Here is a 14,992-nt window from a genome sequence, read left to right on the forward strand (position 1 = left end):
CTTTTGACAAAGGAAAAGACAAAATTACCCATTGCACAGTTCAAAATCCTAAAAGTCAACAGTTACCGTCTCGAATTGCGTAAAACCCGTCCTTTCATCTTCTTCTTCGTTTATTCACACACGAGCATAAAAAATTCTCTCACATCTGTATCTTCTTCCTTCAACTTCTTCGTTCTTCCGAGAATATTATTTGTTGGAATTTCTTCTGGTTTTTTACGAACGAACAACAACAACAACAAACGCGACTCTAAGGTTAGTTTCATTTCATGGATTTACGGTGTTTGAATATTCGTTCATATGTATGAGATTTTTGGAAGAGGTTAGAGAAACAGTACAGTCATGCGTGTAATATATATGTTATAGGGTGTTGGGTTTCGTTGGTAAAGGCGTGCATGTTCGTTGTTATCAGTTTTGCAGTACACGTAGAAAGTTGTTGTACTGTTCATGAAAGTTTGTACCTTTTTCGTTGATAACTGCTTTTATTTATGTTGACAACTGTATTACTTTTTGGTTGATAACTGTATTAATTTTTGGTTGATAATTGTATTACTTTTTGGTTGATAACTGTATTACTTTTAGGTTGATAACTTTATTACTTTTTCGTTGGGAACTGTATGACTTTTTCGTTGATAAATACATATATATTTAGTTGATAACTGTTTTGGTTTTGTGTTTATGTTTGATAAACTTATTTTCCACCTTTCATATACATGCAGATTTAACATAAAATGGCATACAAGATTCCCATCAACGAGAGATTTGGTGCCAAGGTTCTTTCTTTTTCAAAGTTACATGAAACAATAAGCGATATTAGGAGTAAGCTGAGCGAAGATCAGCTGACTTTGTTTAGGGGAACCTGTTTTGGTACTTTCTTACAACTGAAAAACATTAAATGGGCTCCACAGATTGTACACCAACTCCTCCTTTGGCAAGTACAATCAAAAGAGGATGAAAAGAAAGGGAAGTTGGTGTTTTTGATTGGTGGAAGAGAAACTAGTTTTTCAATAAGGGAATTTAACCTCATAACTGGATTGAGGTGTCATTCCCTACCAGACATCTCATTATATTTGAAAGAGATGGAGAAGTCTGGTGAACCTAGGGTGGGCTTGCAGAATAAGTATTTCAATGGAAGCTATCATATTTCATGCCAAGAGTTACGAATGACTTTTATGCAGTGCCAAGATCCAGAAGATGTATATAAGTTGGCACTTGTATATTTTGTTGAGTATGTACTCTTAGGTAGAGATGTGAAGCTGTTGATTGATGTTGATTTCTTGAATCTGGTTGATTATGTTGATGAGTTCAACAAGTACCCATGGGGGACTTTGTCCTACAAGAAGACAATACAGTCCCTAACTAATTGTCTTGTTGGAAGGTCCGACAAATTTAAGGCCAAGCAGAATGATTTTGAATGGTACAATCTATTGGGCTTTCCTTGGGCTTTCCAACTATGGGTATACGAGGTTATTCCAAGTATTGCAGCAAGTTTTGCAGACTGTGTTGATCTGAATTTGTTGCTTAGAATGTTGAAATGGTCATCAACTAAGGCACCAAAGTCCAAGACTGTCAACGATATATTGGAGGCGGATGAGGTAATTATATTTTTCTGGTTTATAATGAAAATGTGAAGTTTGATGATTTACAATTTATATGTTTTATTTGTTATTGAGAATTTTACGTTGGTATTGTATATAGTTTACGTTGGTATTGTATATATTTACGTTGGTATTGTATATATTTACGTTGATATTTTATTTTTTACTTTGATATTGTATATATTTACGTTGGTATTATATATATTTACGTTGGTATTGTATAATTTTACGTTGGTATTGTATAATTTTACGTTGGTATTGTATATATTTAAGTTGGTATTTTATTTATTTACGTTGGTATTGTATATATTTAAGTTGGTATTTTATTTATTTACGTTGGTATTTTATTTATTTACGTTGATAATATAATTTAGATGTTTTATATTATATTATTGTTTCATCTTCAGGTTACAGTCTTTGAAATGGTTAACACACACTCAGAAAGTGAGCAAGACTATACATTTAATTGTGAAGGGAATGTTGGTGTCTTGTTAAAGAAGGCAAAGAAAGCCAAGCAACCCATTCAGCACCCTGGAGCTGACTCTGATGTCAGTTCAGTTAAAAAGTCAGATGATACATTTGAGATGGGATTGCTTGTGAGTTCGTTGATCAGGGGATTGGTCAAGGATACTCTTGCTGCATTAGAAAATAAACTGGATGAGAAGATAAATGATATCTCGGTGAGACTCAGTTCTATTGAGCACGAGATTGTGAGCCTAAAATCTGCTCAAAAGTTGAGCAAAACAGAAGAAGAAGAAAAGAAAATTGCACATGATAAAGTTGAGGAAAATGAAGAAAAGGTGGGGATTAAGAGGAAGATTGTGAAGATGAGGGCGATAAAAAAGGGGAAACATGTAAAGAAAAATACTCTGAGAAGGAGCTCACGTTTAATGCCGAAGGCAGCCAAAGAAATATCAGAGTTACAAGAGTTGGAGAAGAAGAAAAAAGTGGGTCTGGAAGAGCTGATTTCCAGGAGAAAGAAGGCTTCAATGAAGAAGAAGCCTTCTTTAAATGATGATAAAGATGAAGTTGAAGCTGAGCAGGTGGAAATTGGGCACCTGGAGAAGGGTGATATAACATTCATCGAGGGGGACGAGAACTTGGCAACTGAATCCAAAGAAGTTTTTGATAAAGTTATTAGCGATATTATTGAAAAGGTGGATCAGTTGCCAACTGAAACAACCGATGATGATGATGATGCAGATAGATTTTATGTTGCCCCCCATGTCGATGAGATTGTTGATGATGATGATCGTCATCTTGATAATCCTTCTGTAGCAATTGAGAAGGGTCACAGTGTTGATATCAAGGTTGATGATAAAGTTGATAATTACCAGTTTGAAGTTGATAACAGTGAACTTAAGGTTGATAACCTTACGTTTATGGTTGACCACACGGTTGCAACGACTTCAGATAAGGTTGATACCAATGAATTTATGGTTGGTATCTCTGAAGTTAAGGTTGATCAACCTGATGAACTGGTTGATGCCTCAGTCGAAGAAATGGTTGATGGGAGTAGTTCAATTGCTAATGAGGAGGATGATACTGATGCGAATAAATTACGTTTGTTGGCAAAGCTTGCAACAGAAGGTCAACAGTATCAGAGCAAAAGATTGAAGAAGAGGGGTCCGTACCAAGTGTCACCATATACTGACCCTTCCAAGAAGAAGAGAAAGATCCTCCCAGAGTTCAATCCTATTTCAGAGTTTCCTAACGAATGGGAAGTTGAAATGAATGAATTCTTTAAGAATCCCATCAATCATGATAAGACAATTGATCTAAAAACAATTGATGCAAAAAAGGATTGGTTTGATACAATCATCGACCAAAGCAAGTGGCTACTAGACACGGTACGCACTTATAACTCTTAATTTGTATATTACGTTTTCTGTTAATGATATAGAAATTTATAAATTAGTTATTATGTTAATGAAAGTTTTTAAATTATGTTTATAACTGAATTACTTTTACGTTGACTACTGCTTTTATTTAGGTTGGTATATGCATACAGATTTGGTTGATATATGCATATAGATTTGGTTGATAACTGTATTTGTTTTGGTGTTTATGGTTGATAAACTTACTTTATTTCTTATAATGATATAAATATGTTCTGCAGCATCTTGACGTTGCATTCGAGTTCATTCGTAAAAGAATGTCTGAGAATACTGATATTTTCAGACAAAAATGTGCGATTATGGATACACCTTTTCATGTAAGTATTTTAATTCTCGTTGATTTTATCTATGTTTAGGTTGACATTTATATTACACTCTTCGTTTATAATATACACTTTTTCGTTGATAACATAAATATTTTTTCGTTGATATTTCAATATAATTTTTTTTCCAGACATATCTCAACATCCGTTACAAATTGCACGAAGAGAACAATGAGCCTTCACATTGGGACCGTGATGATCTTCTACTGTATTTTGTTGACGGATCTAAGGAAAATATGGTCTCTTGGTCCAATTTGGATAGGGTTTATTTCCCAATTAATATAACTGCTGATCATTGGGCTGCTGGTGTGATAGACCTTCAAGAAAAGAGGATCATTTGTTATGATTCACTTATCAAGCACACCAGACAGAAGACATTTAGTAATGAAATGAAATCCATTGCAACATTGATCCCCAAGATGCTGAAGCGGGCCAACGTCATCGACGATGAATCTCCATGGACCATAGAGCGTCAACCTGAAGTTCCTCAACAACAAAATGGGTAAGGTTTTATATTCCTTTAATAAATAATCTTCTAATAAATAATTGACCTAATTTCGCTTGCTTTTTCGTTCAGTTCGGACTGCGGCATGTTCTGTATAAAATTCATAGAGATTCTCTCAGCCGATAAGGACGTGACCATTTTGAAACCTGAGAACATGGGATTTATTAGGAAAAAATTTGCAGTCGAGACATGGAAAATGGGCACGATGAGAATGTAATTTCTATTTGATTAACATATTATGTTTATTTAATATATACAACTGTAATTATTTCATTTATATATATGATATTCTATATTTACCAACGAAGACAGTATGAGTAATCAACGTTACAAGTAATAGTTATCAACGAAAAACTATGCACCATAACATAACTACCAACGGAAACAGTAAGACTTATCAACGTTACGAATAATAGTTATCAACGAAAAACTATGCATCATAACATAACATAACTACCAACGGAAACAATAAGACTTATCAACGTTACTAATAATAGTTATCAACGAAAAACTATGCACCATAACATAACTACCAACGGAAACAATAAGACTTATCAACGTTACGAATAATAGTTATCAACGAAAAACTATGCACCATAACATAACTACCAACGGAAACATTAAGATTTATCAACGTTACGAATAATAGTTATCAACGAAAAACTATGCACCATAACATAACTACCAACGGAAACAGTAAGATTTATCAACGTTACGAATAATAGTTATCAACGAAAAACTATGCACCATAACATAACTACCAACGGAAACAGTAAGACTTATCAACGTTACTAATAATAGTTATCAACGAAAAACTATGCACCATAACATAACTACCAACGGAAACAATAAGACTTATCAACGTTACTAATAATAGTTATCAACGAAAAACTATGCACCATAACATAACTACCAACGGAAACAATAAGACTTATCAACGTTACGAATAATAGTTATCAACGAAAAACTATGCACCATAACATAACTACCAACGGAAACAGTAAGACTTATCAACGTTACAAGTAATAGTTATCAACGAAACATGAGATAGCCTAACAAATAAATACCAACGATCAAGTTCAATCATAACTCATTGTGCTGACGTGCTAGGGTGTAAACAAATGGGCTCGCTACAAGTTTGACGGTTGTGACCATCTTGTTTGCAACGACTGCATTTTCTTTTTTGTATTTGCTCACCGGATGATGGAATTCGACGTTTCTTTGGTCGTCCACTTTTTCTCCTGGTTTCTGGAGGTAAGACAACCCTCAATTCCTCAGTTAGAACATTAGCGTCTGTGTTCAAGACAGGGTTGATTGGTTCTGCGTATGCCAGCAGCAGCATATCAGTACGATAATATTGCGAACACAATGAAATTATTGGTAATTTTCTAACTCTACATGCTGCAAAGGCGTGGATGCAGGGTATATGGTCAATATCAAAAACTCTGCAGGAGCAAGTCTTGCTGGCCAAATCCACTTGTCCTCCATCATCACCATCTTTAACAAGAAAAGTATTTATACTAATAGGCTCCACAGTCATGACCCTAGCCCTGAAAAGTTTCAAAATTTTAATTATCAACGATAAAATTGTAATAGTCAACGAGAAAATAATAGTTATCAACGAAACTTTAGTAAACGAAAAACACAATTCTCAACGAAATATATAAATCATCAACCAAAATCATCAAAGTTATCAACGATACATTTTATCAACTACAACAACAAAATTCTAAACGAAATATTTAAATCATCAACGAAAATTCTCGAAGTTTTATCAACCAAAATAACTAAATTCTAAACGAAATAAACAAATCATCAACGAAATTTCTCAAGGTTATCAATGAGAATTAAATTACTTTAAATACCTATTCCTTCTTTCTTCTGCAACTTTATCGTAATAGTCAGTCAGTTCACCTTTCATTTCAAGAGCTATTGATCGTCTCTCATGAAACCATCGTTGTAATAAAGATTGCAGATGATCCATCAACTTCGTAATAGGTAAGGTTCGAGCATCCCTCAATATTCCATTTAAGCATTCAGCTATATTTGTTGTCATGATGTTATACCGTTGTCCAGGAAAATAAGCCCTAGACCATTTCTCAAAACCAGCTTCACTTAAATACTTGAAAACATTACCTGCATCGAATCTGAGTATTTGATTCATGATATGGTGAAACTCCACCTTATTGTATAACTTTGCTGCCTTGTAGAATAGAGGGATGACAGAATCACTAAACTTTTTGGACTTCAAATTCTGACCAAGGTGATACATACAAGCACCATGTATGGCCTCTGGAAAAACTCTCCGGATACTTTTTTCAATACTTGCATTCCTATCCGATATAAAAACAAGTGAATCCATGCTTCCAATAGCTCCATTCAATTTTTCAAAGAACCATGTCCACGCATCATCATTTTCTGAATCCCCTACTCCAAAAGCCAAAGGATAAACCTGGTTGTTTCCATCCAAACATGTGGCAACGAATAATGTTCCAAGATACTTACCTTTCAAATGAGTTCCATCAACACAAATTACAGGTCTTATACAAGTACGAAAACCTCTTAATGATGGTCCAATGGCCATGAAACAGTATTTGAATCGATTGATAGAATCCAACTCAATATGTGTAACCCTTCCTGGATTGTTTGATTCCAATTGTGCAAAAAAAGAGGGAAGTTCAGCAAAAGATTGTTCTGGCGTACCATGTAATGAATGTAGGGCACTTTCTCTAGCCCTCCAAGCTTTCCCATAAGTGATTGAAACTCCATGCACTCTCTGAAAATCCTTGACAATGTCATTTGGTCTATAAATGCAACTAACCCCCTCATATTTAGACTTAATGCATTCCCCCACAACCCAACCTGTTGCTTGACGAGCTTCATGAAATTCAAAACAAGAAGAAGACAAATGTTCGTCACGATATACCTTTATGACGAAAAAACAAGTGTCATCAACTCTCGTTGCTCGAAGCCACCACTTGCATTCACTTACTTTGCATCGAACAACAAAAAGAGTTTTTGTCGATTTTGCCACTTTGAATTCGAAGTGCAAATGCAGCGCATGCATGCATAACTTTTTAAACAAGCTCTTCTTGTCTGGAAATATTTCTCCGACTTTCAAAACAGCATATGAATCATCATGTACAACAGGTGAGATCATATTACCACAGCTTTGTGACGCACCAATTGAATTAGAACCGGCAAATCCAGCATTACCCTCAGAAGAAAAATTTTCCTGGGCAGTTGTATGATCATTGGCGTTAACTTCTGATATATTTATCTGAGGTTCGTTACGATCATCAATGTTCCGGCTGAATCCAACTATGTCAGGTTCTTCAAACAATTCTGTATCTGCAATATCATATCGATCATCATTTAACTCAAAATTTACCTCAGTATCATCATCATATACCTCTCTATCAGTGTTTGAAATGCATAGAGATGTCCCAGGTATGTTCTTGTCGCTGTTGCATCGTACAAAAAAATGAACATCCCTGTCACCTTCAATCTCAACAGGTTCAGTTGGACCATGGACATTGAAAATATACTTCAATTGGATGTTATGTGTCCGACGATCGATATTCGTCAATTCGTACACTATATCCAATAATTGGTTGTAGGAAATGTCATTTGGAATGATCATGCCCTTACTCTTCCCACCCTTATATGCATAACTGAGACCAACCTTTTCCCAAGACCCACAATAACGAACCAATATGCTAACCTCTTCCATTTCTGAATCACAAAATAAGTGAGTATTCAACCAAAAAACTCAACGAAAAGTAACAGGGTTATCAACGAAACAGACATAAATTATACACGTTTAGCAACGAAAATTTAAACAGTTATCAACGAAATAACTGCAATTGGTATGATATAAGAAAAGTAAAACAGTTATCAACTAAAAAAGCTGTCGATATCAACGACAATACAGTCATTTAGATACGAGATTACACACGTTTAGCAACCAAAATATACACGTTTAGCAATGAAAATACACAAGTTTAGCAACGAAAAATATTTACTGGAGTTTTTATTACACTAACAGAATGGTGAAGTGTAAGTGTAAACTTTCTGCCATTTACGATTGGTCGAACATCTTCTGCGCTATACATCTAGCCATGGTTAAAGTTGTTGGGTGAGAAACCCACTTCATTGAAATCGTTATATTATCAACCATATAAATGTTTTATCAACGAAAAATTGTCTGAGTTAAACGAAAACTAACGAAGTAACCAACGAAAAATTTGTCTCACATCAACGAAAAATCATTTATCAACGAAATATTTGTACTGGTATATTAACTCATAAAATGCACTACACTAACCTTAGTTTGGTGCTATCTGCCTTCTCGACTTAAATGACAAGATGTTTTAGCACAAGATGTTGTATGGTAAAATACAAACTCGCTGAAGTAGGAGACGAAGGGTTGGACATGTAGCGACCACGGTGAGCACTTATATGTTCTAGGGGAACGAATTCGGAGATTGCGTTGCCGACTTTAGGCTCGTTTGCGTCTTCGACGACGTCGCTATGGCAGCTTACCGAGCTTATACGTCCCGATACTTCAACCTTGAAGATTTGAGCTTTTGGCTTATCGATTTCACTAGATCTGTGACAAATTTCGAATGAAAGAGGTATACATGGGCGGTTTTACTGGGTTTGAAGGAGAGAGAGAGTGGTTTCGCAGAGGGAGATGAGTGTTTTTGGGAGGGAAAATCATTTTTAGGGTTTAAGAGAGAGAGGTGGTGCATGAAAAGACGTGAAAGGATATGAATGTCTTTTCCTTTGGCAAAAGGGTTATATTTAAGTGTTTTGAAAAGAAGGGTTAGATTTGAAAAATGTTTATAAACGAGGGTTATTTTTCAAAAAAACCCGTTTAAAAACAGGGGGGCTTGGAAGGGTAGCCGGGTAGGGTGTGGAAGGGATAGGGAGAGTTGAATTTTAATATTTTATTTCCTTCAGGTTGTTTAAAGTTACAATTATATCCTCACCCATTATTATTATTGTCAAGAGGTTACAATTGTTTTAACATTATAGTAGCCTATTAGGTTTTGACCACTATACTCCAAGCAAGGATTGGAGACTTGCATTGTCCCAAACACAATGCACAATCCATTTGTTCCCAGGTGCAAGTTTTTTAAAAACACAAGATGCTCTTCATTTCATACATCAACATCCAAGCAACCAAAAATGTAAGAAAGTGCACATTGAAGGTCATTAGGAACATGTCATATCGAAATAGACCAACAATCTTAAACAACTTTCAACTACGAGGCACAAAATGAGTCAGCCACCGCTACTTCTCCAACCTTCCAACTTCTTCATCAGCCACCGCTTACGATGGGCAACAGGATACTTAAAACAAATGCATAGTTTGTTGATATTAATATAAGAGATAATTCCATGTGATGTGATAACTATTAATTTATTATTTTAGAGACATATCCTTTGGTGTTTATAATTAATTGTCTTTGCAGTTATTTATCAAAGGTTATCTCTTCCTCTAAAATATTGGAATAAACTGTTTTGACAGTTAATTTTTAAGAGTCACCATTAATTAAGAGTTGCAATTTTTTCAGAATTTGTAACTGCACATCACATCCCTACAGGCTCTATAAATTATTCAGGATTGAGGGTTGATGTTATCTAATATTCCTATATTTTTCTAGTCAATTTTGTTTCACAAAGAGAAATCCAATAAACGTTCAGAATTGCTATTTGAATGTTTATAGCTTTGTTATATCCTGAAGGAGATTTGCTAGAAACCTATTAGCAAACTAATTTCAAGTGGGAGCAAATATCTCCTTAAAGAAAGTGATATTTGCGCCTCAAAGTTGTGTTCTTTTCCGCTTCCATCATACAATTTTCTAACATCATCAATAAAATTTAACTCAAGAACCAGTGACTCTAGTTGATTGAATAATTCAATTATTGATGATTTGAACATAACAAACCTAAATTCCTTTTAGGCCACTGAATTATGTTTGGAAGCTCTATATGCCATTATTGCATGTATGAGGAACAAGAAGCCAAGTTGGATTTAATAAAGAAGACACTATGCAACTTACGGACAGTCTAAGATAAGATGTGTCAGTGCATGATCCATCATAACCCTTATTTGTCCTTAGCTACAAGTATCAAGTGCAGACAATGAGACACATCAACTATAAGTCGGTCCAATTGAGACCCCAAAAAATAAATAAATTAAGATAGAGAAGACAACTAACTAAATAGCCTGAAATATTCCAAATTCTATTTTTTTTAATAACACAAGTAATTCTATTCCCTCACAACTCGCAAGGTGTCCTATCTCATACACGGGAATAAGCGTAGTAAACATGTAAATGACTGTCAACACATACAGACATGATCCATCATCCAAGTCGTTACACACAATAATTCCATTAAGATTTCTGTCTCTCCCCACTTCATTAGTATTGGCAGAGCACGTGACAATTAGGGGTCCACTTGGAAACACCTGCTCGGCTGCTCCTCAAGCGTCGAAAGACTAAGCTATTCTCTAGCATCTGCACGTGGTACTATGGGTCCCACTAAGATCAAGTTAGGTACAAACACGTGGCGGGCCTTGGGTTCAGTTCCCTCATCAACCATCTTCCAGTCAAACCACAGCCCGTTTGTGGCCCAAGTCGGGAGGGCCCATGAACGCTAAGAGCAAAATCGCATTTATTATTTTCCACGTAAGTTTAAATAATTATCGGAAAGTTGAAATCAAAATATTTATTCATCCATGAAAAGAAAAAAAAATCAAAATATTACGGACATATATGTGTCCATGATTAGATTCCAATGAAAAATATATTTCTCAATGGTATACTGGTATTTCAACAAAAAAAAAATAGATTTTGTGTGAAAATATATCAAAATATATCATGAAAGAGACAGATTTCCCTAGAAAATTTATTTTTCTTTCCCAACAATGGAAGCAACAGTGTGGGAAATGGACCCATATGACTATATATGACAACTCAAAATTAATTTGGGGAGTAAGTGTGCACTTGAGTCCTACCTAGAGAAGTAACAACTAGAGTTGGAAGGCAAAAGCTCCAAGTAGGGAAATCCCATTTCTTTTGATTTCACAATCTCATGGAATGGAGTCCATGGGCACTATATTTTACATTTCCCTTGTAAAGAGAGATATAATAACTTAATCTGGGGTTGGCACAGGGGAAAAATCAATTGCTAAAAGTGTCTTTTCAACACATTGTCGATGAATCAAAAAGCGTCTGAACAACACCAAACGCCACAACACAAAGAGACTAACTAATTAAAATATTTCCAAATGATAGACTCACCATCATCTTTCACCATATAATCATCCTTAAATGGATTTTGAACCCAACTTTAAAGTGATAAAAGATTTCAGTTGGTTTCAAAATAAAATCATAGTGCATAGAATTGGACAAACCCAAGACAATTGATGAAAAGAATAATGTGGAGGTATAAAAAACACAAAATGTTCATGTGAACTACATTGGATGTTATGAAAACTCCAAAAGAGCACATATTGAACATAAGTGGAAGGACCCTCTTGACCTTGTCCATTGTGGGGTTGGATGCAGAAATGGACTGTTATAATAAACAAGAAGAGTACGTCCTGGTCTCCCTCACACAGACACAAACATTCCATTTTAAATTACTTGTTTTCAGACTTCTCAATTTGGTTCATTTTAACACTATACTCATACAGTACTATTTATTTTTCTTCAATAGGATATGATTTCCACCAGCGAAATCTTATCTCGCTGTTGATAGAAAACCTAGAGGACCTGGTAATATTAAAAAAAAAAGAAGAAAAAAGGCTAATTTGCAAGTCTATTGGAAGTGTGCGCTAGGATAAGTTTTAATAAGTTTAAGATAGGATAAAGACAAAGGGCTTGTTTGGGAATGCTGTGAGGTGCTGTGAGTTATAAAACTGTGGTGCTATGAGGTGAGTTGGAACGCAAAAAGCTGTTTGGTGCATCACTTTTAAAAATACGGTGCGGTGCGGTGTGGTGCTGTGAGGTGCGTTTGGCGTATCTAAATTACGGTTATATTAGATAACTAATAATATTAATATAAAATAACTTAATGTTTATATTGTACATTAATCAAAAATAAAATAATTGACCTAATTTGATTACGTAGGACAATTCGACATACATTGTAAGCGTTTGGGAGTGCTGTGAGGTGTGGTGAGGTGCTGTGAGGTAAAAAGCTGTGGTGCTGTGAGGTGAGTTGAAACGCAAAAGCTGTTTAGCGTGTCACAAAAAACTGTGGTGCTGTGAGGTGTGTTGCAACTGAACGCAGTGCTAACGCACTGCCAAACACCCACAAAGTTACTTTTTAGGCTTGACCCACAAGCCTATTAGACATTTCACATTTGTAGATATATACTTGTTCAATGGAATTTGTTTCAGGATCTCGATTTAATGTCTTCCTGTTTTTTGGGTATTTCCCTACGTTTCTACAAGCATTAGGATAACTAGTAACATAGTACTTTTTTTTTTTTTTTTATCAGGTAGTAACATAGTACTTGTCTATCTACTACTATAACTATATAACTTTAAAATGCATGCTTTTGGGGCTTTTATGTGGCGAGTTTGTTGTTTTTACGTACTCCCGCGTCTGTGTTTGATACACAATTATTTGAAAATACAAAATTGTCCTTCATCTTGACGAAGAACATATTGAGTGAACCTCACAGGTGATTGAGGTGTTTTAGACTTTTTGGCAAGTTGAACAAGACTTTTGTGGCGATTTTTTCTCCTTCCGTAATCGCGCGCGTTTGTTGTTCTTTGTTCGTTGATTATCTATTATCTGCTACGTGGTTTCATCTTCGCTGTTCAGGCAGGTGCATGTATCCACGAACTCACTCCTACAGCTCAATCTATTTTTGTCATTTCATGCCTCAAAAGATTCTCTCATTCGTGCACCTGCTTTCTTCGCCCCTGCTTCGATCTTGATTGGGGTTGTTCTGCTCTGCCTTCATCCTCCTCGCCTACTGTCAGTTCGCGGTTGTCGTATTGAGGTGGGTGATTGCAGTTGTTGTGTCGATTGTGCCATTAGGTCTTCTCTTTCGTTTTGTATTGAGGTTGGTAATTGCAATTTTTGTCTCGATAAGGCTTTCATTCGGTATCGTAGATTTGTTTGGTGTTGCCCCTGTCACTTTCTATATTTTTTCCCTTTGCTCCGCACGATGTTGTGCTTGTGGCGCTGAAGCTGCCAATTAATGTTTTATGGAAATTTATCTTTCCTCACGGATGATCATTTCATTTACGCGTCTGCTTTCTGTGCTGCGTCTTGAAATTTATTCATGCGTTTTTCAGCTTCTTTCAGTCCCTATTCTTATAGTTAACTTTTTATGATTTCATTTTTCCCTTCCTGTGCCCATTATTCATGCTGTGCTCATTGTTTTTTTTTTTTTTCCTTTTTGGGTGTTTTCACGGTTTTGATGGGAATATTCGTTTGCTCAATTTATGACTGTCGCCCATGACTATATTCCTTTAAAGAACATTCTTTTGTTGCCCATGTCTGTAGAAGAATATTTTATTTCATTGTATTCAGATGCAGCGTGCTCCTCCTCCTTAAATTATCTCAAAAATCCTTATTGGTAGCTTTGTCAAATCTAATATTGCCTAATTTCCAAGCAGCAAAGCCAATACCTGCCAACATCTTTTAACCTTTATGGTGATTCCAATATTTGTTAAATATTAATCTGAATGTGCTTCTCTATAAGTTGAAATGTATGTGGTACCTCAGCACAATAGTCCTCACTTGAATTATTGCATACAATTTTTTGCTCTTTTGGTACATTTTTGTATTTTTAGGGGTTCACTATACCCTCATTTCTTCCCTCCTTTGCTTGGGATTATGTTCGTCTGCTGGCAGCAGTGCTGGCAATTAATGTTCGCTCGCACTTTATATTCCTGAGGGGCAATTATCCTCACGTTCATCATCGTTTTTTCTTCTGGATATTCAAAATTTTCGTTAATTTTTTGGCATCTTTCAGTCCTTATTTTTATAGCTGGGTTTGTTGGTACAATTTTTAATGGTTGCCTTGTGGTTGTTGTGTCTCCTTTTGCAAAATAAAATATTTGGTGCCACTCCAAGCATTTATTTTTGGTTATAACATTGGCGGTTCTTTAACACCCTTCTATATTTTTAAGCACTGACTATACCTTCTCTGTTATTTTCCTTTACTTCTTCCTGTGTTCTTTGGTAGAATGATTCTTCTCGCATCCATCTTTGCCATATAGGGCCCTTTTCCATCGTGTCTCTATAAACTTGAGAGAACATTGGTAGTCTATGTATGAAGTAGTTAACTAATCTTTGTAAAATTAGTGTCAACTCCTACGCATCTACTTTATTTTGGGATCCTTGATGCCACCATATGATGCTATATATATATATCATGGGAATGTAAACTTAGCTGTTATGAAAGATGCACCTGCCTCCTCTCAATGTTCCCTCTCGATACTTTTTTCATTCGAAGATGTGGCCTAAATGGCCTGATTAAACACAGCCGCAGTTACGTAAACAGATTGTCCCGCCACAACGCTCGGGCATGTCGCTAGTCTATATATAAAAGCCCGTGGTTTTCGAGCCACCTCGTGGCGAGTTAGTTTGGGTTTTCATACTCGCGCGTTTGGTCCGATAATGAGAGTGGCA

The 14,992-nt window shown here is 35.6% G+C and overlaps 2 protein-coding genes across 2 annotated transcripts; one reads left to right on the forward strand and one right to left on the reverse strand.

Annotated features, from left to right (window-relative positions):
- Positions 1 to 728: 728 nt before the first annotated feature.
- LOC120006069 lies at positions 729 to 4,538 on the forward strand. The gene is made up of 6 exons (XM_038855943.1): positions 729 to 1,592; positions 2,003 to 2,275; positions 2,396 to 3,445; positions 3,715 to 3,810; positions 3,948 to 4,318; positions 4,394 to 4,538. The coding sequence occupies exons 1-6, from the start codon at positions 729 to 731 to the stop codon at positions 4,536 to 4,538; spliced, it is 2,799 nt and encodes a 932-aa protein (XP_038711871.1).
- Positions 4,539 to 5,411: 873 nt separating this feature from the next.
- LOC120006070 lies at positions 5,412 to 7,852 on the reverse strand. The gene is made up of 4 exons (XM_038855944.1): positions 7,836 to 7,852; positions 6,388 to 7,785; positions 6,187 to 6,261; positions 5,412 to 5,871 (listed from the first exon to the last, which is right to left on the reverse strand). Exons 1-4 carry the CDS (start codon positions 7,850 to 7,852, stop codon positions 5,412 to 5,414), a joined length of 1,950 nt encoding a protein of 649 aa, XP_038711872.1.
- Positions 7,853 to 14,992: the final 7,140 nt, after the last annotated feature.

The sequence above is a fragment of the Tripterygium wilfordii genome, chromosome 9 (genome assembly GCF_013401445.1).
Source record: "Tripterygium wilfordii isolate XIE 37 chromosome 9, ASM1340144v1, whole genome shotgun sequence".
Taxonomy (NCBI): Eukaryota; Viridiplantae; Streptophyta; class Magnoliopsida; order Celastrales; family Celastraceae; genus Tripterygium; species Tripterygium wilfordii.

Coding starts and splice junctions, on each gene's coding strand:
- LOC120006069 (XM_038855943.1), top strand. CDS start 729: ATGGCATACAAGATTCCCATCAACGAGAGATTTGGTGCCAAGGTTCTT. Junction 1,593..2,002: donor ATATATTGGAGGCGGATGAG/GTAATTATATTT, acceptor TTTCATCTTCAG/GTTACAGTCTTTGAAATGGT. Junction 3,811..3,947: donor TTATGGATACACCTTTTCAT/GTAAGTATTTTA, acceptor TTTTTTTTCCAG/ACATATCTCAACATCCGTTA.
- LOC120006070 (XM_038855944.1), bottom strand. Junction 6,262..6,387: donor GCTTATTTTCCTGGACAACG/GTATAACATCAT, acceptor GTTTCATGAGAG/ACGATCAATAGCTCTTGAAA. Junction 5,872..6,186: donor GCAGAAGAAAGAAGGAATAG/GTATTTAAAGTA, acceptor GAAACTTTTCAG/GGCTAGGGTCATGACTGTGG.